This window comes from Coenobita brevimanus, chromosome 24 (assembly GCF_032717465.1).
Source record: "Coenobita brevimanus isolate Jiangsu-jjx chromosome 24, ASM3271746v2, whole genome shotgun sequence".
NCBI classification, from domain to species: Eukaryota; Metazoa; Arthropoda; class Malacostraca; order Decapoda; family Coenobitidae; genus Coenobita; species Coenobita brevimanus.
In genome coordinates this window covers 5,488,493-5,509,838 of record NC_136977.1, presented here as the reverse complement: position 1 = coordinate 5,509,838, position 21,346 = coordinate 5,488,493, and the positions used below count along the sequence as shown (strand labels likewise).

The 21,346-nt window shown below is 40.1% G+C and overlaps 1 protein-coding gene across 1 annotated transcript in view; it reads left to right on the top strand.

The window, feature by feature from the left end:
* The first annotated feature begins 381 nt into the window (after positions 1-381).
* Positions 382-21,346, top strand: part of LOC145393478 (FGFR1 oncogene partner 2 homolog) — an 84,425-nt gene continuing 63,460 nt past the window's right edge. The window contains exons 1-2 of the mRNA XM_080267587.1: positions 382-484; positions 6,332-6,468. Of these exons, the coding sequence (XP_080123713.1) occupies positions 478-484; positions 6,332-6,468 (144 nt within the window). The 5' untranslated portion in view covers positions 382-477. The remainder of the gene's footprint in view (positions 485-6,331; positions 6,469-21,346) is intronic.

Genomic DNA, 21,346 nt, shown 5'->3' with positions numbered 1-21,346 from the left:
CTTTTGATAACTTTTCCGCCGAACCTTAGTATTTTGTTCCAGGTAACGCCAGACGATAATTTTCATCAATTGAAAATTTTAGCCAGTCAGAAAATTAACATGTAGGAAAATGAAATGCACTGTAACGTAATGATGCCCATTATTCACCTTTTATCAATATAAAATTTCGCTTTTGTTATGTGGATGTGGGTGAATTTGATGATGTTTGTGTTGTGATTTTCATTTATTTGCACAATATACATTTTATACATATGGGATATATTTATATTTTGATTTTTCCCTCAAATTATTGTCAATGAACGTTTCAACAACGGAATGATATTTAATAGTGCTAAAAAAAAAAAAAAAAAAAAGTTCGAGCAGCTTTGTTTTGATGGTGACAGTGAGGCAGCAGCAGACATCTTGCGCGGTGCGCTACACTTAACTCCTTATTTGTTGGCATGATAAGCCCTTATCGTCAGACTTAATTGACTCCAGATGTATGGTATGAACATGGAGAGCCGTACCAATAATTTTTCATAGACAGTAGTCGTATATATTCTGTAGGTCGGACATGTTCTGTCGACAGCATTTTGGCAACCATCAGTGCTGTATTTAATATTTAGGTCGGAGTGTTAACTTCCTTGTAAGCGAAATTTTCAGCAAATATCCACATTCGTAATGGTTACAGGACGGATGATGCACATTGATTATAGCAGTTCCTCGGTATTTTTCTTATTTAAAAATTTGCATGCCACTAATTCAACTATATTTAGGTTTCATTTATTCACTGTTTTATTCTTAGAAACCTGCACGTGGTAAAAATGTTATATTGACAGGCAGACCCGTACTATTTAGACAATTGAATTAATTTCATCAGTTTGGAGCTCCCATTTATAAATTAATTTTTGAAGGCCTTTTGGTATATAAGTGAAATCCTTCCAGTAGGGTAGTGATCAAGGATGTGCATATTTTGTGTGGAAGAAGTACTATCTTTGGAGTCTGCACCAGTTTGAATGTAACACTAATTACTATTTGATTACTGGCTTGTGCTAATTGCTAATCTAAGTATGGTATGTACAGTAAAACTTATTTCCCATTGTCATACTCTTTTGGGGTATTATTCTAGTTAAGCCCATACTGGGATACTTTTTTTTTTTTTCTTTTTTTATAATTATCCTTAAAGAGACATAGGACCACCTCTTTAGATTTTAAAGGATGTATCTGCTACTGAATTGATCCTGGTTCCTTGAAAGCAGTGATAAGAAACAGGGAAGTGAGCATGGAAATGAAAAGTTACTACATGACAGTATTGTGATACCAACTCTAATGTATGGAGGTGAAGCTTGGACCTTGTTGGAGGGACAGAAGTCAAAAGTGAGAGCAGTGGAAATGAGTTAGGTTATTTGAGAGGAACATGTGGAGTCACATGAAGAGACATACTGTCAAATGAGGATGTGAAGGAGTGTTGTGGTGTGGATGTGATAGGAAGCATTAGGAGAAACACAGTGAGGTGGTTTGGCCATGTGGAGAGGACAGAGAGTGAGAGACTGACAAGGAGAGTGTATGTGAGTGAGGTGGAGGGGGAGAGAGGGAGGGGGAGGCCAAGGACGAGATGGAGGGATGGAGTGGAGAGGTATATGAGAGAGGGGGGTGTGATCTGGGAGCAGGGCGGTAAAATGGCGGAGGACAGGGCGATATGGAGGCAATTTGTTTGTGGCTACCCCATATGGGATTAAGGCATCTGGCAATATTTAGATAGATAGATAGTATTGATTCAATGAGTGTGAAGTGTACAAAAGTGCATTTTAGAATATGAATAGGATCCATCATTTAATAGTGAAAATATGATTACATAACATACAGTAGGTTAAGATAACTTGAGTTTAGTTTGTATAAAACAGGTATTAGGTAGATAAAAGAGGTTGTATTAAGTTGAATGACAATTTAGGTGTGATAAATGGGCACTGATAAGGGTAGCTAGTATTATTTTGAAATGACGGTCTAAGATGGCGTCCATCTGTCTTCACTCACCGCAAGGTGACTTCTGTCTGCCTTTGGTGCTATTAGGGATTGTAAACATACAAAACTTTTTAAACACTTCATCTCTTTTAATAGAAATGAAAAACATTGAAACTTGAAAAGGCACTCTGAGTACTCAAAGATTCCCATGAAGAGCTAGGTAAAGAAAAATATAAGAAAACTGCAAAATAAAGTAGTTCTGTCTCCTTAAGGATTATCCCCCCCCCCTTTTTTTTTTTTTATTGTTTCTACAGTTATGAAATTGTGGAGGGTGTCTTCCCTATAGCTTTTGTCATAAATGCTCCAAACTCTGTTAGCTATCACACCTTTATTAAAATTAGGTTAGTCTAGGTCAGGTCAGGCCATTCCAGTGTACATGCAATAGCAGACAGAGCTAAGAATTGGTGAGTCCTCTTCCTTTCCTATGTGTTTACTGAGAACCATAAACTATAAAACAAATTACTGTGTTAGCAACAGAAAAGTCATCGAGAAGATGCCATGTTGTCAAATTTGGTCCGAGAATGTCACAGTGCACACACACACACACACACACACACACACTATCTATAGGCAGATGGCACAACCCTGTAAGGGGTGGCCACAAACAAATTGTCTCCATGTCACTCTGTCCCCTGCAATTACACTGTCCTCCCCCTGACTCACACCTTCCCCCTCTCTCATATGACTCTTCACTCCATCCCTCCATCTCATCCTCAGTCTCCCCCTCCTTATCCCCCTCATCCACCTCTCTCACATACACTCTTCTCATTAGTCTCTCACTCTCCATCCTCTCAACAAGGCCAAACCATCTCAGTGTATTTCTCTGAATGGTTTCTATTACTCCCACATCACAACTTTCCTTCACTTCTTTGTCCATCTGTCTCTCCAGGTAAATCCACATGCTTCTCTCAAATAACTCATTTCCACTGCTCTCACCTTTGACTTGTGTCCTTCCAACAAAGTTCATGCTTTGCCTCCATACAATAGAGTTGGCATCACAATACAGTAAAACCTCACTATAATGGACTAATTGGGGCCCAAGCCATTCGGAAAAAAGCAAAATTCTGATAAAAGCGACATCCGGACTTCCCCCTGCTAACCCGGACTTTTTCCAGTATATCAGACATTAGTCTGGATCACATCAATGGTTTTTAAACTGTTTTTTCTACCATAGTATGTATTATATATTCACTGCCATAATCAAATGGTATAATACTGTATATCTAATAATACTGTACTGTGCGCTGATAAATGTCTTGTATTTACCCTATTGTGGTGAACATAGCTGAAGTGGTCAGGTACCATAGTCCGGCATCTTCTGGCTTTATTGGACTTCTTCCAACATATAAGAACTTAGACCAGTAGCTCCTTGATTCCAATGAAAGCAAATTTCGATCTATTGAAGTCCAGTATATTGAGGTTTTACTGTATTGTTATGCAGCAACTTCTTTAGTTCCGTGCACACTTCCCTATTTCTTATTGCTACTTTCAAAGAACCAGCAACCATTCTTCCCTGCTATACCATTTCACACACTTCATTCTCTAAACTTCCATCCTTACTCATCACACTACCCTTGTACAGTACGGTAATTAAGTGCACTCACAATTTCCCTTTCCTCACCATCCAGCCTCACTGTGCATTGAGTGACTTAATTTCTGTCAAAGACCACAACTTTACTCTTCCCTTCATTCACCTGTAGATTTTTATCAGCATTACAACTGGTTATTTAACAGTTTTTACCTTCTAGGTTTGTTATTATAACATTTCTCAATTTTGGCTGTATTTTGCCTTAATTTTATCAAAATGTACCCCCAAATAATTGTAATATTTCCATTTGTCCTGAATTACTGTTATCACAGTTGAATTTCTGTATTAGAAGTTTGTCACTATTACGATTTCAGAAATATATCGCAGTACAATAGACCTTTGCTGTAATGCAGTGCTCTTCAACCTTTTTTGGCGTCGTCCACCCCTAGTGTTGAATTGCTAAAAGCTGTCCACCCCAATCGGTTAACTGTATAATCCCATGATCCTACCCTTATATATTTACTTTTTTAGATTCTTGAATGTACAAATACGTAGGCAAGTAAAAACAATATACAAATATATATTTCATGTTTACACTTTGTGATAAATCCGAAGGGAAAGACAGAGAGGTTAAATCTTGTATAAATTTCATTGTATAGTGTATGCATTTCGAGATAAAGCTGGATTAAGTGCTCGTGAGCCACAGAAAAATCAACATACAGGCTATCTTTGACTACACATATGTAAATTCTCCACTTGTATTATATTATTAATTTCTTCTTTTTTCTTCTATCCATATACGGTAATGATCTGGTCCACTCTCTGTCCACCCAAAGAAAGCTGTCCACCCCACACTGAATTTCGTCCACCCTAAGGTGGACCGTCCACCCAGGTTGAATAGCACTGCTGTAATGGACTTACTGGGGGAAAGCCTAATCTGATTAAGCCAGCAATCTGTTGTAATCCAGTGTTCCTCCACTGAGGTGGGATTTCAAGCTCAGGTATGGAAATAAATGAGTACCGGTAGCTACAATAGCATATTCTAGTGCTGTACTGTAAATGAGAACTGTATCCATTTTCCACCAGCTTCGCCCATAATTTTGCCCTTTTGCAGCTTATTTCACAACCTTGTCATAGCACTCCTTCATGACTAGTACAATGTTATTACAGTAAACCCTTCATCAGTCAAACTATATGGGGCTCTAGGGTAGTATGACACCTAATCTGACTAACCAGAGATAATTGCAAAAAAAAACTATATTACCCACCCTCCCCAATAGTTGCAAATTATATGTGAATACTTGTTTGTTAGCATTTATAAAACAGTAAAAATAAACAGTAAAAACAATTCGGTGCATGTCATAGGCTAGGCTAGGAGAGTAGGTTGCATAGGTGGAGGGGTTCAGCAGTCAATTATGCAAAGTTCTGCACTTATTTACTTCTCTTTACAGTCATTTAAACTAAATTTTAACACTTGGAATATGATAAACTAAAATGTAGCACTTGGAATATAAGAAACTAAAATTTAACCCTATGAATAAACACTGTCCATGTATGGGCATTGCTACTCCTCACCCTGCCATAGAGTGGGAAAGGAGGTCCGGATGATGATGAAAAAACACTAAATCACACCTCTGTCAGAGTTCGACTTACCAGAAATTCCGCCTTCTGCAGGATCAAGTTATCGAGGTTTTACTGTATAATCTCTTATTATAGCTCAGCAGTCATGATGGGGAGAGGACAGTTTCAGGCTAGGTTGGAGTAAAAAAGGGTAGGAAACACATGTACGCTGTACCTGTGTAGATGGCTGTACATAGCTTACACAGCCACTCATCGTGTAGACTGTACACTGAGGGAGCTTTCATGTCTCTTACTAGCAGCCTTTCTTCTGTGGAGGACACTTTGCAAAGTTGAGAGACTTGAGACATAAACACAATAGCTTGAATACAGTGACACATGCAGCTAGACTGAGGCTGATCACGTGTCATACACTGTGTCCACAAATTCTGGTCCCGCCAAGCCCCACTAGAAGTAGTCTCAGAATAGCCAGACTCGTCATTTATTCTCGTCATCAAATCTCCAACCTACCCCAGTTGGGTGGGAGAAACTTCAACCTTGGCTACTGTAATGTCAGTCACCATACATTTTGCCAGCAGCCGCGGTTCAAAAGAGCCACTTGATGCACTCCATTTATCGACCCCAGTTTAATATACTGTATTTGAAATAAGTTTTGTAGGCTCAGAGGCATTCAGTAAATATAAAATCCATTATACAGGTATCAGGGTTTGATATACAGTATTTAACTATGTTAATTACTTTTTGGATATACAGTAATTTGTTAAAAAGATTAAGCAAAAATTGGGGTATTACCCAAAATGATAGTGATGATCAGTATTCAGCTTTAGTGCAGTTTGAATTTGCAAGTCTGAAATACACGAGGTGCAAGAGAGCATTGTGTGCAAGTTATTATTCATTGCACATTCCCACAGCCTTGTCCCTGAAATTCACTACAATATCAGCACCCCCAAAACACAGTGCATCACCACCTAATGGTCAGGCAAAGTTATAATTACAGTATGTGAAGTGACATTAGAAGAGATTTTCATATCAGAGAAGCTACAAGGTGGCAAAAGTTTGTCATGTGGAGATTCACCTGGTGTCAGCATATTGACATAAACATGTTGAAGCAATTCTGTGTAGCTGCTGTACGTGTACAGACTAATAGACCTTCTTATAAGATGTTTGTACCATATAAGTAATATTACAAATTATAAAATCTTAGTATTTTGTGTTTCTGGACAGACAAGATGTCGGTGCTACAGCAGGTGTTGACGGATGCAAGGAAGTTGGCCACACGACTTCGAGACCATGACTCATCTGCTGAGTCCCTCCTGTCACAGGCTCAGGGCATGTTCAAGCAGGTGGAAAGCATGAAGGAGGTGAGTGATGAAAAGAGAGTACTGTACTGTAAGAGAGGAAACAATATGGTAAGATGGAGACTGTAAGTGTGAATGGATGACAGGTGTTCTGAAGGAGAGAAAATCATAACTGAGTTAAATATGTAGAGGAGGTAAGTATGAGTGATATTAGTAAAAGAAAGGTCTGTCTTCAAGATGGCTTTAGTACTGTATATGAAACCTGGAGAGTGAAAGCTGAAGAAATATGTTACAGAGCTGGGTTGTTTGAAGGTGGATAGGCAAATTAAGAATAAGGCAGTATAAGGGAGGGTGGTCATTTGAGAAAAGAGTTCGTTGTAGTACTAAGCAGGAATAGAATAGCAAGGAGACCCTTTTGCCTGTCTCACTTCTTGCGGGATGGAATATGAGGCTATATACTGTATACAGTGATCCTCTATTATGCAGCCTTTATGGAGGGAAGGATGGATCAGATAATTCCAAAAAGCTGGATAAATGAGGGTATCACTATGCACACATGTGCATGTGTGTGCTTTGAGGGACCTGGCTTGTCAGGCGAATTTAGAGAAGTTGCATTTACCACCTGTGAGAGAGAGAAAGATATGTGATAGAGGATGTTTAGAATGCAGTATAAGCCTATCATTAAAGTTCAGATTAATTTCCATCCGGTGGGATAATTTGATTGAGAAATGTATGACATTGGCTCATGAATGTTCTTTAGTAGGAATTCACGTACATAATATTGTTTCTGTTGATGTTTCCAGTGAGTACTATACGAAGCATTACAAGATGTTTTCAGCACAGTAGATGAGGTTAGAAGACATTATTGGTAACAAAATCTGTTACATACTAAACAAGTATAACTACAATAATCCCTCATTAATCCGGACAATAGAGCCATAAGACAAGTCTGGGTAGTGGCAACATCAGGATATTGAACAATATTCCCCTACCATACCCAGACCCTGCCTATACCCACCTCCAACCAATATTATTTGTATAGTACCTGTGCTTAATATGGTAGTGTGTTCCGGTCATTCAGGCATATTTGGACATCAAAACACACATAGGAATATCCAAAGTACAGTAATGCTAAACACCAAGAAAACCGTGCAGAAAAAACATTGAAAACCAAAAAACAACCTACCTATGCAGCACTGTATGTACAGTACCCCCTCCTAATTTTGGCACTGTTTTCGGGTCATTCTGCCATATTTAGACTTCAGAACACATACTAATATCCAAAGTAATTCTAAACACCAAGAAAACCGTGAAAAATCCATTGAAAACCAAAAAACACCTGACCTATATATGACTGTATGTACAGTACCCCTCGTAATTTTGGCACGGTTTTCAGGTCAGTCTGCCATTTTTAGACATCAAAACACACATAGAAATATCCAAAGTAAAACCAAACAGCAAGAAAACCATGAGAAAAAAAAAAAAACGAAAACCTCAAAACACCCGACCTATTCACGACTGTATGTGCAGTACCCCTCCTAATTTTGGCACTGTTTTCAGGTCAGTCTGCCATGTTTAGACGTCAAAATACACATAGGAATGTCCAGAGTAATGCTAAACATGAAGAAAACCATGAAAAAAAAAACTGGTAAACCAAATAAAACATCTGTCCTATACACTACTGTATGTACAGTACCCCTCTTAATTTTGGCACTGTTTTCAGGTCAATCTGCCATATTTAGACATCAGAACACACATAGGTACTGTACAGTATATCCAAAGTACTGTAATGCTAAACACCAAGAAAACCATGAAAAAAAAAATCTGCAAAACACCTGACCTATATACTACTGTCAGTACAGTACCCTTCCTAATTTTGGCAGTTCTTCAATCATTCTGCCATATTGAGACATCATAACACACATAGAATTATCTATATTAATGCTAAACATTGTGAAAACAATGCATAAACAAGAAAAATCCCCCAAAAAAACTGACCGGTTTGAAAATCTGTTGTCTGTGACGAGTGATTGCTCCTGGGGCTCAAAAAATAATTCCATGGCCAAACATGCCACGAGAAATTGGTTATATTGGTATATATAGTATACCACTATCTTTGCTGGTGTTTATACTGTAAGATAAGCTAATAAAAACACATAAAACTGACAAGTAAGAGTACAGAAATTCAAGCAAGAATAAAGTGTTCAGGAGTAAAACATACCTTCATATAACTTCCCACCATCCTAGTTCAAAATTTTGCCTGCACCTGGCAAGAGTTAAGCATATTTCTAGATGCAGAATTTCATGAGCTTTCTCGTGGGTTACTGTGGAATTTCGATACGACCAATAGTAGTTGAATAAATCACAAAAAACTGAAAACTCACGAGTCAGTGTTATTACCACAGAGGAGGGTAAGGACTGAAGGAGTGTGGGGGTGAGCTGGGAGGGTTTGGAGAAGGGACAGGAGGGGGGAGAAGCAAGGCTGTGGATAGGATTCTCCCCCTTCTGTCAACAGGCAGACGGGTGCCTTTGCCATACATTTACTCGTGGCTTGTGGTCTGTTAGACGCCGAGTGCCCATGTGGAAACACGACTCACCATGACTGGGGGACTTTCGACCTTTGGTAGAGAGGCGGACAGCAGCTGTCGCCGAATATGTACTCGTGACTTATGGTCTGTGTTTGATGGAGGTGGTGGTTGGGAAAGACTTAGCCCCTGTGGCCACGTGATATTAGACATTCGATGGGGAATACGTACGGACGTTTTGGCACCGCTTGCGGGTTACAGTCTCATTACTCGGGTGCTGGAGGTTCAATGGGAATGATAGGACAAGTGCACGATTTTGACCATTCAGTACAGGGGCGAACGGTCATTTTAGCTTTGGTTGTTGGTTACCGACTACAGTAAGACCTCACTATAACAAAATGATTGAGTGCCAAAGCATTCCGAAAAATGCGAAATTCTGATAAAAGCGACATCCGAACATCCCCTGCTAATCCAGACTTTTTCCGATATATCAGACATTAGTCTGGATTGCATGAAAGGTTTTTAAACTGTTTTGACTACCATTGCGTTACTGTACAGCACTGTGTTGTAACTTCACTAATCAAATGGTATAATATACATAGTAATATTGTACTGTACACTGATAAACATGTCTTTTATTTACCATTTTGTGCTAAACATAGCTGAAGTGGTCAGGAGTCCGGACTTCTTCTGGCATTATCAGACTTTTTCCAATATATAGGAATTTAGTCATGTGGAGAGGATGGAGGGTGAAAGACTGACAAAGAGAGTGTATGTGAGTGAGGCGGAGGGGGGCAAAGGGAGGGGGAGGCCGAGGATGAGATGGAGGGATGGGGTGGAGAGGTATATAAGAGAGGGGGTGTGAGTTGGGAGCAGGGCAGTGAAATGGCGGAGGACAGGACAACATGGAGGCGATTTGTTTGTGGCCACCCCGAACGGGATTGAGGCGTCTGGCAATAGATAAATAGACAGATAGTCCGGTAGCCCCTCGAGTCTGATAAAAGCAAATTCCGGTCTTTTGAAGTCCTCTATATCGAGGTTTTACTGTACTGTACTTACTGCTCACGGTTCGAGCCCAGTGGCCACGATGCAGAACGATTGGACATGTCAGCTGGCCGGCCAAAGTTCTTGGGGACACTTTAGCTTTCGGATAATAGCAAGTAAATTTGGATAATGGTTTAATAGAGCCAAGGTCCAGCATCTGGATACTGAACATGTCCAGATAATGAGCGTCCAGATAATTGAGGGATCACTGTCTTGACTGTTTCGCAGTAGTCCAGTTTTGTCTTTCTTAACTAGTCATTTACCCTCCTATTGTCTCCCTCCATCAGTTTTTCCTCTTCCCAGTCACACTTTCTTGTCTTCATTGTTTTATCACCAGTGTTGACAGAGTCCCTAGAGAGGCTTGGAGGAGTGGCTGGTTAGGGTGGTTATGGCTATGTATGTGGGTGCTCGCGCCCAGGTAAGAGTGAATGGGGATTTGAGTGATGAGTTTTCCGTGAACGTTGGTGTGCATCGTGGGTTAGTCTTGAGCCCATTATTGTTTATCATGGTACTTGAAGCCCTTTCACGTGGGAGATGTTGTATGCTGATGATTTGGTGTTGATTGCAGAGAATGAAAGGGAGGTGGAGGAAAGACTAGGAAGTAGAGAGATGGTATGGGGTGCAGGCGCTTAAGAGTAAATGCAGGTAAGATGAAAGTGATGGTATCTAGGGCAGGTGGCAGTACTGTCAAGGAAGAAGGAGAGTGGCCATGTGTGAAATAATTCCATCTTGTGCGGTGTTTTTGATAAGTAGGTACATAAGAGATGTAATGATGTTAGAGGTAGATTGCATGATAATGCTGATTTCATGTGTGTGATGTGTCGGGGAGAGCTTGTGAAGATTGTTAGGCCTGAAAGGATTGATTTTGCTGGTGAGTCTCTTGAGTGTGTGGAAGAGTTTTGTCATTTGGGAGACATGTTAAGTGCTGGAGGTGGGGCTGGAACTAGCTCTGTGGCTATAGTGAGGAGTGGTTGGAAGAAGTTCAGGGATCTGTTGCCTCTCCTGACAGAGAGGGCTTTTCCTCTGTGTTAAGGGATCTTTGTATGCAGCATATGCTAGGAGTGCAATGCTGTATGGTAGTGAGACCTGGGCAGTAGAGGAAGAGGATATTTGCAGGCTAAAACATACAGAAATGACAATGATTAAGTGGATGTGCAGTGCATCCCTGAGTACGAGGCCTGGGGGGGCTAGGTTGACGATGGAAGAGTTGAAAGGTAGGATAGGACTGGAGTGTATGGGTGTTGTGATGAGGAGAGGTAGATTGAGATGGTTTGAGCATGTGGAGAGGATGGGGGATGATAATTAGGCAAGTGTGAAGTGTTAATATTAGGGGTAGGGTTGCAAGAGGTAGACCGAAAAAGACCTGGGATGAAGTCTGAGTGTGATCTCAGGGATAAGGGACTGAATAGGGAAGCTGCCAGAGATCGAGCAGCATGGAGAGCCGCCATTAGGTGACCAAGGCTGATGTATGCAAGCATGCTGGAGCCTTTAAAAATGAAACAAAATGAAAAGAAGCTTAGCAGTACTGTTTATAAAATCTGTACAAGGATTAGAAATGCGATGATTGAGTCATGGTGTGTGTGTGTGTGTGTGTGTGTGTGTGTGTGCGTGCGTGTGTTCGTGCATGTGTGTGTGTGTGTGTGTGTGTGTGCGTGCATGTGTTCGTGCATGTGTGTGTGTGGTGTAGTGTGTAGTGTAGTGTTGTGGTGTGATGTAGTGTGTTGTGTAGTGTAGTGCAGTGTTCACTTGGTTTGATGTCATGTATACCTGTACTGTAGGTCAGAGTGCAGAGGCCATAGTGTGAGTGATGAAGCCATACCAAGCAACCACATTCACTCACCAGTCCCACCACACCTTCTGGCACCTCACTTCCTTGTCCTGCACATTGGTCTTAGGTTACAAGATGTCAGGATTGTCATTGAACTGATATTTTCCTTATGCACATCCTGATCTGTTTTTACTCTTTCATATATATATATATATATATATATATATATATATGTATGTATATACAGATATATACAGTAATCACTCGTTTATCGGGATATAGTAGAGCCAAAGGTACATCCGAGTAGTGGCAAAATCTGGATAATGAACACTGTTCCCCTACTATACCCAGACCCTGCCTATACCAAACCTCGAACCTACAGTATACCTAACCTCTTTGTACAGTACCTATGCATAATTTGGCAGCACTTCCCAGTCATTCAGGCATATTTATACATCAAAACACACATAGGAATATCCAGTGTAGTGCTAAACACCAAGAAAACCATGCAAAAAAACAATGAAAACCAAAAAACACCCTACCCATGCACTACTGTATGAACAGCACCCCTGCTTATTTTGGCAGTGTTTTCCGGCCATTCTGATGTATTTTGATATCAAAACATATATAGGATTATCCAAAATAATTTTCAACACCAAGAAAACCGTGGAAAAAAATCTATCTATCTATCTATCTATAGCCCGACGCCCTAATCCCGCAAAGGGTGGCCGCAGACAAAACGCCTCCAAGTCACTCTGTCACCCACCATTTGACTCCCCTCCCCCCAACTCACCCCCCCCTCCCTCATATACCTCTCAACTCCGTCCCTCCACCTCATCCTCGGTCTACCCCTCCCTCTCCCTCCCTCCACCTCACCTACATACACCCTCTTAGTCAGTCTTTCATTCTCCATTCTCTCCACATGTCCAAACCACCTCAGTGTATTTCTCCTAATCTTTTCAACCACATCCACATCTACCCCACAACGTTCCTTCACTTCTTCATTCGTCAACCTGTCCCTCCACGTCACTCCACATGCTCCTCTCAAGTAGCTCATTTCCACTGCTCTCACTCTTGACTTGTTCCCCTCTTGCAATGCCCATGCCTCGCTTCCATACGTCAGGGTAGGGATCACAATACCATCATGCAGTGACTTCTTAACTTCCATACTCACCTCCCTATTTCTCATCACTGCTTTCAGTGTACCAACAACCTTTCTTCCCTGCTGTACCCTTTCACGTACTTCATCCCCCAAAGTTCCATCCTTACTCATCACACTACCCAAATGAAAACCAAAAAACACCTTACCTTTACACTAATGTAGTACCCCTCCTAATTTTGGGACTGTTTTTGGGTCAGTCTGCCATATTTAGACATCAAAACACACATAGGAATATCCAAAGTACTGTAATGCTAAACACCAAGAAAACCATGCCAAAAAAAAAAACACTGAAAACCAAAAATAATCCTACCTATAAAACACACATAAGATTATTCATATTAATGCTATACATCAAGAAAGCAATACATAACTAACAAAAATCCACAAAAAACCTGAAGACAGTTTGAAAGTCAGTTATCTGTGATGAGTGATTGCTCCTGGAGCTCAAAAAAAAATCCATGGCCAAGTATGCCACTAGAAATTGGTTATATTGATATAAATGTTATACCATCATCTTCGCTAGTGTTTATACTAGAAGATAAGCTAATAAGAAAACATAAAACTTTTGAGTAAAAATACAGAAATGTAGTGAGAATAAAGTGTTCCGGAGTAAAACTTACCTTTGTGTAACTTCCCACCATTCTAATGCAAAATTTTGTCAGCATCTTGCAAGAGTTAAGCATATGTCTAGATGCAAAATTTCATGAGCTTTCGCATGGATTTTGTGGAATTTCGATATGATGAACAGTAGTCGAATACATTGCAAAAAAATGTAAAACCTCACGAGTCAGTGTTATCACCACAGAGGAGGGTAGGGACTGAGGGAGTGAAGGGGGAGCTGTGAGGGTATGGAGGAGAGACTGGAGGGGGGGGGTGGAGAAGCGAGGCTGTGGGCAGGATTTTCACCCTTCTGTTGTGAGGCGGACGGGCGCGTTTACTGTACATTTACTCTTGGCTTGCAGTCTGTTAGACACCGAATGGCCCTGCGGAAACACAGCTGATGGTGACCAGGCAACTTTGGGCATTCGGTAGTGAGGCGGACGGCTGCTGTCACCGAACATGTACTTGTGGCTTGCGTTCTGTGCTACAACCTCAGTGGCAGTTAGGAAAGACTTAGCCCGGTGGCCGTGCGACTTTGGATATTCGGCGGGGATGCGTGCAAACGTTTTGACACCACTTGTGGGTTGCAGTCATATTACTCGGGTGCTGGAAGTTCGTTGGGAGTGATCGGACGAGTGCACGACTTTGACCATTCAGTACAGGGGTGGACAGATATTTTAGCTTTGGTTGTGGGTTACGGCCTCCTTCCCACTCACGTCTGGAGTCCAATGGCCATGATACCGAATGTTGGAACATGTCGACTGGTTGGCCGAAGTTCTCGGTGACGTTTATGTCCAAATACTAGCCAGTAAATTCGGATAGTGGTTTAATAGAGCCAAGCTCCAGCGTCTGGATAATGAACACGTCCAGATACAGTACTGCACGTCCAGATGAATGGGGGACTAGTGTGTGTGTGTGTGTGTGTGTGTGTGTATATATACTGTATACAGTATATATATATATATATATATATATATATATATATACTGTATATATATATATATATATATATATATATATATATATATATATATATATATATATATATATATATATATATATACTGTGTATATATATATATATATATATATATATATATATATATATATATATATATATATACTGTATATATATATATACTGTATATATATATATATATATATATATATATATATATATATATATATATATATATATATATATATATATATATATATATATATATATATATATATATATATATATATATATATATATATATATATATATATATATATATATATATATATATATATATATATATATATATATATATATATATATATATATATATATATATATATATATATATATATATATATATATATATATATATATATATATATATATATATATATATATATATAAACATATATATATACGTATATACATATACATATATACATATACATATATATATATATCCTGTATCTATATACATCCTGTATATATGTATGTACATATATATATATATATATATATATATATATATATATATATATATATATATATATATATATATATATATATATATATATATATATATATATATATATATATATATATACTGTATATATATATATATATATATATATATATATATATATATATATATATATATATATATATATATATATATATATATATATATATATATATACTGTATATATATATATACTGTATATATATATATATATATATATATATATATATATATATATATATATATATATATATATATGTATATACAGTAGACCCTCATAGTACACGAGTTCAGAGCATGCGAACCTCATTGTATGCAAGGACCTATTTTTTTTTCGAATTTTAGTGTATTTTTTATTAGTACACGAATTGAACTTGTTGTTGCCGAGACGGCAGTGAAGAGTGGCCCAGATCCGGGGTTTACCCCGAGCACGCGACATTGCAACCCCAAGAAGCGCCAACCACCAGTGATGGAGAGTGGAGACTTGTCGATGATGGAGCTCAACCAGGTACTGTGTGCCCTATATAAATTCAAGGAAGAATTCAAGAACCTCAAACACTGCCAGTTGCGAGTGGAGGAAGTGATGACTTCACTTTGAAGGGTTTATGAACGAAGTCAGTACATTAGCTAGTGAAAGTGTCGAAAGTGCTGGTGACGAGAGTGGTGTGTCAGGTGGTATGGCGGGTGGTGCAGGTGCACTCTAGGGTTCCGAGAAAATTCACCAAGTCAGTTCGCCGTTAGACAATAATTAACTTGTTTCTTCCTCGCTGTAGTTGCCTTTGAATACACATTCTAGTGTCACCCATAGCTGTCTTCATTAATGACGGCTAATTGTCTTGTTATTGTTGTGATGGCAAATTGACGGCGAATTCTCCTTAAACCCACACTAGGTACCTCACCCTGCCTCGGATCCCCTTCATACCTCCATTAAGCCTGTTGTCCTCTGGGGTTAAGGTGATCAGCCATATTCTTGTTGCTTTAGTTAAGCCCTATCCTTGTTGATTTAGTAAAGCCATGATCTTGTTGGTTTACTTTATCCTAGGTAATATGTCTTAGCTAGTTTCCCTGTACAATACAATACTTAGGTCTGAAAGGAGTCTCAAGGGTTGCCCATGAAGGGGGGTGCTGCTCATATGTAATTTTTCCCTTAAGTTTATGTATTCTGAGTACGCGAATTCCTAGTACACGATGTCCTCTGCTGCCCATATACTCGCGTACTATGAGGGACTACTGCATATACTGTATATATATATATATATATATATATATATATATATATATATATATATATATATATACCGTGTTTATATATATATATATATATATATATATAACATATACAGTATATACATATATATATATATATATATATATATATATACTGTATATATATCTGTAGTATATGAGGTGGTACCCAAAAGTTCCAGTAATTTGAACAGAGGGAGCCAACCGTTTGCAGTTTTGCCTTTTGCCGCTAGGAGGGGTCAGCAACACCCCTTGTGCATCAATGTGGCCCTGGCCGTGTCTGTGAGCAGATGTGTTGTTGAGCTACACTTACTTTTGTAACATGGTGTGTATGTGGTTTGGCGGTTTTGCAATCGCAGACCAGTGGCGCAGCAATGTCAAGTCGATGTTGATCGTTTTCTTTGATATCCAAGGGATTGTTCTGAAGGAATTTGTCCCACCTGGTCAGTCTGTCAGCGGAAAGTTTTACTGTGAAGTTTTGTGGCGTCTGAGGGAGAACATTTGCCGCAACCATCCAGAACAGTAGAAGAACAAGGTCTGGGTCTTGCTTCATGGCAACACCTCTGCCGACACATCAATTGTTGTCCGGCAGTTCCTGGCTTCCACTAACACGGTAGTCATTCCCCACCCACTCCTTTCGCCTGACCTTGCCACCTGTGACTTTTTCCTGTTTCCCAAGCTGAAATTACGGCTGAAATGGTGTTGATTTGACTCGATTGAGGAGATCCAGACAGAATCACAGGAGGTGCTCAAGACCATCACGCCTGAAGCCTTCCAGGGATGCATGGACTTGTGGAAAAAATGCTGATACCACTGTATAGATTCCCAAGGGGACTGCTTCGAAGGCAACAGTGAGAACTAGGAGGTAAGGTAATTTATTTTCCTACAGTATTCAATTTACTGGAACTTTTGGGTAGTGCCTTGTATATCCTTCCATCCATAAACATTGCACTCACCTAACTCACTGTAATTTTCTTCTGAACTCATGCCGTGAGTTGGAAAAATGTGAGTTATAAAAAAGCACACCTTATGGGGAAAAATATATTTGATTCTGCCATGGTGTCAGGTAGCCTGGTATAACATTAACGGAACCCCTCTTAACACCACTTAACACTAACATCCTGTCTCAGAAGTATGTACTGCATATCTTATAATGATAATAAACAGTATTAAAAGACATTACATATCCTTACCCCCTGGGGGTAGGGGGGTTTTTCAAGAATACTCCCCCAGTATCCCTGCTTGTCGTAAAAGGCGACTAAAAGGGTTGGCGGAGGGTTAGTGCCCCTCCCCGGAAAACAACTAACTAAAAAAACAAACAATAAGCCTCGGACAAGGACTGACCAAACGTTGACGACCAAGGACCGGACAAAGGACATTGCAATTGGAACGTGGAATGTAAGGGGAGCGAATGATGAGGTGAAAGAGAGAGAGATTGTCCAGGTGCTTGAGGATGCGAAAGTGGATGTATGTGGAATAACTGAAACAAAATGGAGAGGAGAAAGTGTGAGAGAATGGGAGTATGGATGGGGTATATGTGCAGGAGTAGGTGAGAATGAGAGGGCAAAGGAAGGAGTTTGTATAGTTGTGAGTAAAAGATGGAAGAGGAGCATAAGACAGTATGGATCAGTTGGATCAAGGATTTGTGTGGGTAAAGTTGAAAGTTGGAATACAAATGTGGGCGATTGTGTGTGTGTATGCACCAACGCAAGATCGTGCTAGAAGAGTGAGAGAAGAGTTCTGGACAAATGTAGAAGTGTGCATGGAAAAGTTTGGAAGGAATGAGAGAGTGTTTTTGATTGGTGATATGAATGGTAAAGTTGGGAATGTGAAGGTGGATGGAATAGTTGGTGAGTGGGGTGTGCCTGCTGAGATAGATGAGAATGGCAGTGCGTTAGTGGACATTTGTGCTGGGAGGGGGTTGGTGATAGCCAATACCCTCTTCAGGCATAAAATGATCCACAGGTATACATGGCGAGTGATGAGAAGGGTGGGTGGCGAACTGAATGAAAGGAAGGCAATGATTGATTGTGTGTGTGTGGATGAAAGGATGCGAAGATGTATATTGGATGCAAGAGTTTATAGAGGTTGGGGGAGTAGACTTTCTGTCCACTACTTGGTGGTGGCCAGAATTAAAGTCCAAGTAAGATGGAGGAACAGAAGAAGGGAAAGACGAGAGGAAGAAGTAGTTGCAAGGAGAGTGGAAAGGTTACAAGAGGATGAGAAAAAGGCAGAGTATAAGAGAGAAGTGGAGGAACGATTGGGCAAATATGAATTGGAGCAGATGGGGGACGTGGAAGGTGTGTGTAGAATATTTACAGAAGAAATATGTGCAGCATGTGATGTGGTGTGTGGAAGGAAGAGAAGACGGAGTGGTGCAAGGAACAGCGTGGTGGACTGAAGAGGTGAAACAGGCTGTGGCACAAAAGAAGAAAGCATACAATGAATGGATGAGGAATAGGGGCGTGGAAGAGGTTGAGAGGCGGAAGAGAGAGTTATATGTAGAAAGAAAGAGAGAGGTGAAAAGATTAGTAAGAGAGAGTAAGAAGAGAGTGGATGAGGAATTTGGAAGGAATTTGAGTGTAAAGTGGAGGGACTGTAAGAAAATGTTCTGGAGAGAGGTGAAAAGAGTAAGACAGGGTGGAAGTGAAGTTAGCAGGGGAGTTAAAGATAAAAATGGTAGATTACTAGTGGAGAAGGGAGAAAAAGTGAGCAGATGGAGAGAACACTTTAAGGAATTGTTGAACGTGGAGGATGGAAGTAATGCGAGTATAAGTGGCTGGGGAATGGCTGGGAGAAGGAGGGAGGTGAGAAGACAGGAAGAAATCAGTAGGATAGAAGTTGTGGAAGCAATGAAGAAAGTTAAATCAGGGAAAGCCCCAGGAATTGATGGAGTGTGTGGTGAAATGCTGAAGCATGGGGGAGAAATAGTAGTAGAATGGATGTGGAAGATGTGCAGATTGGCCTGGGAGGAAGGTAGAGTCCCGGAGGATTGGAAGTCAGGTATAATTATTCCCTTGTACAAAGGAAAAGGGGAAAAAGAAGTGTGTGGTAATCATAGGGGCATTTGTCTTCTTAGTATAATAGGAAAAGTGTATGGTAGGATACTTATTGACAGAGTTAGAGAAAGAACAGAGGAATTAGTTGGAGAAGAACAGGGAGGCTTTAGGAAGGGAAAAGGTTGTGTAGATCAGATATTCATTCTCAGATCTTTAGTGGAAAAGTTTTTAGAGAAGGGAAAGAAGTTGTATGCGGCTTTCATGGATTTGGAGAAAGCATATGACAGGGTGGATAGACTAGGATTCTGGAAAGTGTTAAGAATATATGGAGTAGATGGGAAGTTGTTGAATGCTGTGAAGAGTATGTACGATGGTGCGAAGGCTGCAGTGCGTGTGGATGGTGAACTGTGAATTTTTTCTCTTTGAAAGTTGGGTTGAAACAGGGATGTGTCATGTCTCCATGGTTGTTCAATCTGTACATGGATGGGGTAATAAAAGAGGTACAAGGTAGGGTAGTGGATGTTGGAGTGGCCCTGGTGAGAGAGGATAGTGTTTGGAAACTCCCTGTGCTGTTGTTTGCAGATGATACTGTGTTGTTGAGTGAAGACGAAGGGGAGCTGCAAGGCTTGGTGGATGAGTTTGGGAGAGTGTGTAAGAAACGGAATCTAAAGGTGAATGTAGGGAAGAGTAAAGTGATGGTCTTTGAGAGAGGTGAAGTCAGTGAATGTACAGCGAGGTTGGATGGTGAGGAATTGGAAAATGTGAGTACGTTTAAGTACTTGGGTAGTGTGATGAGTAAGGATGGAGGTATGGAGGGTGAAGTGCTTGAAAGGGTACAGCAGGGAAGAAAGGTTGCTGGTTCTTTGAAAGCAGTGATAAGAAACAGGGAAGTGAGCATGGAAGTGAAAAAGTTACTACATGACAGTATTGTGATACCAACTCTAACGTACGGAAGTGAAGCTTGGACGTTGTTGGAAGGACACAAGTCAAGAGTGAGAGCAGTGGAAATGAGTTATTTAAGAGGAGTCTGTGGAGTCACATGGAGAGACAGGCTGACGAATGAGGATATAAAGGAGCGTTGTGGTGTTGATGTGGACGTGATAGGAAGCGTTATGAGGAACATACTGAGGTGGTTTGGCCATGTGGAGAGGATGGAGGGTGAAAGACTGACGAAGAGAGTGTATGTGAGTGAGGTGGAGGGGGAAAGAGGGAGGGGGAGGCCGAGGATGAGATGGAGGGATGGGGTGGAGAGGTATATGAGAGAGGGGGGTGTGAGTTGGGAGCAGGGGAGTGAAATGGCGGGGGACAGGGCGACTTGGAGGCGATATGATTGTGGCCACCCCAAATGGGACTAAGGCGTCTGGCAATAGAGAGATAGATAGATAGACATATCCTTGTATGATAAAAAATACAGAAAAACATTTACCTAAATCCTACTGATGACAATGCTTACGTCAACGAGATGGGTAGTGGTTTCAGCACACTAGCCTAGTTGCAGTACTGGCCACTAGGTATAGGTGGTGTGGGTGGAGAAAGCATTGTTCTGATTGGCTGCACAATCACAAGGGCTGTGTGCTTAAATATGATTGCCTTCCAGTCGCGAGTTGCGGCTACAATTCCGTGAGTTAAACATCTCAGAAATAAAACATTTTCTAGTGGAAAAATGCGAGTTAAAGCATTTTCCGTGAGTTTGGTGATAATGGTGACTTTGATAAGGACAGCGTGAGTTAGATAATTCGTGAGTTAGAAGTCCATGAATTATGTGAGTGCACTGTATATTCGGTTTATAATTAGCATGGAGCATCATCTCAGTTCTTCTGTTTTACTGTGGTTTGACTGGTGGACCTGTTAGCTGCATTCATAAATATATTAGCCATGTACTTGGTTGTTGTTTGACATGTGGGAATATGTAGCATTGCACTGTATATATATTTTGCAGTATACAATAATACTGTACTGTATACTGTTGGATTAGAACTAGATCTTCATGATGTCTAAGAAGGTGGTGTTATGCTCATTTCATACCCTAAAGAGATGCCTCCTCAGTATTTCTGAAAAAAGACAAGGTATTATTTC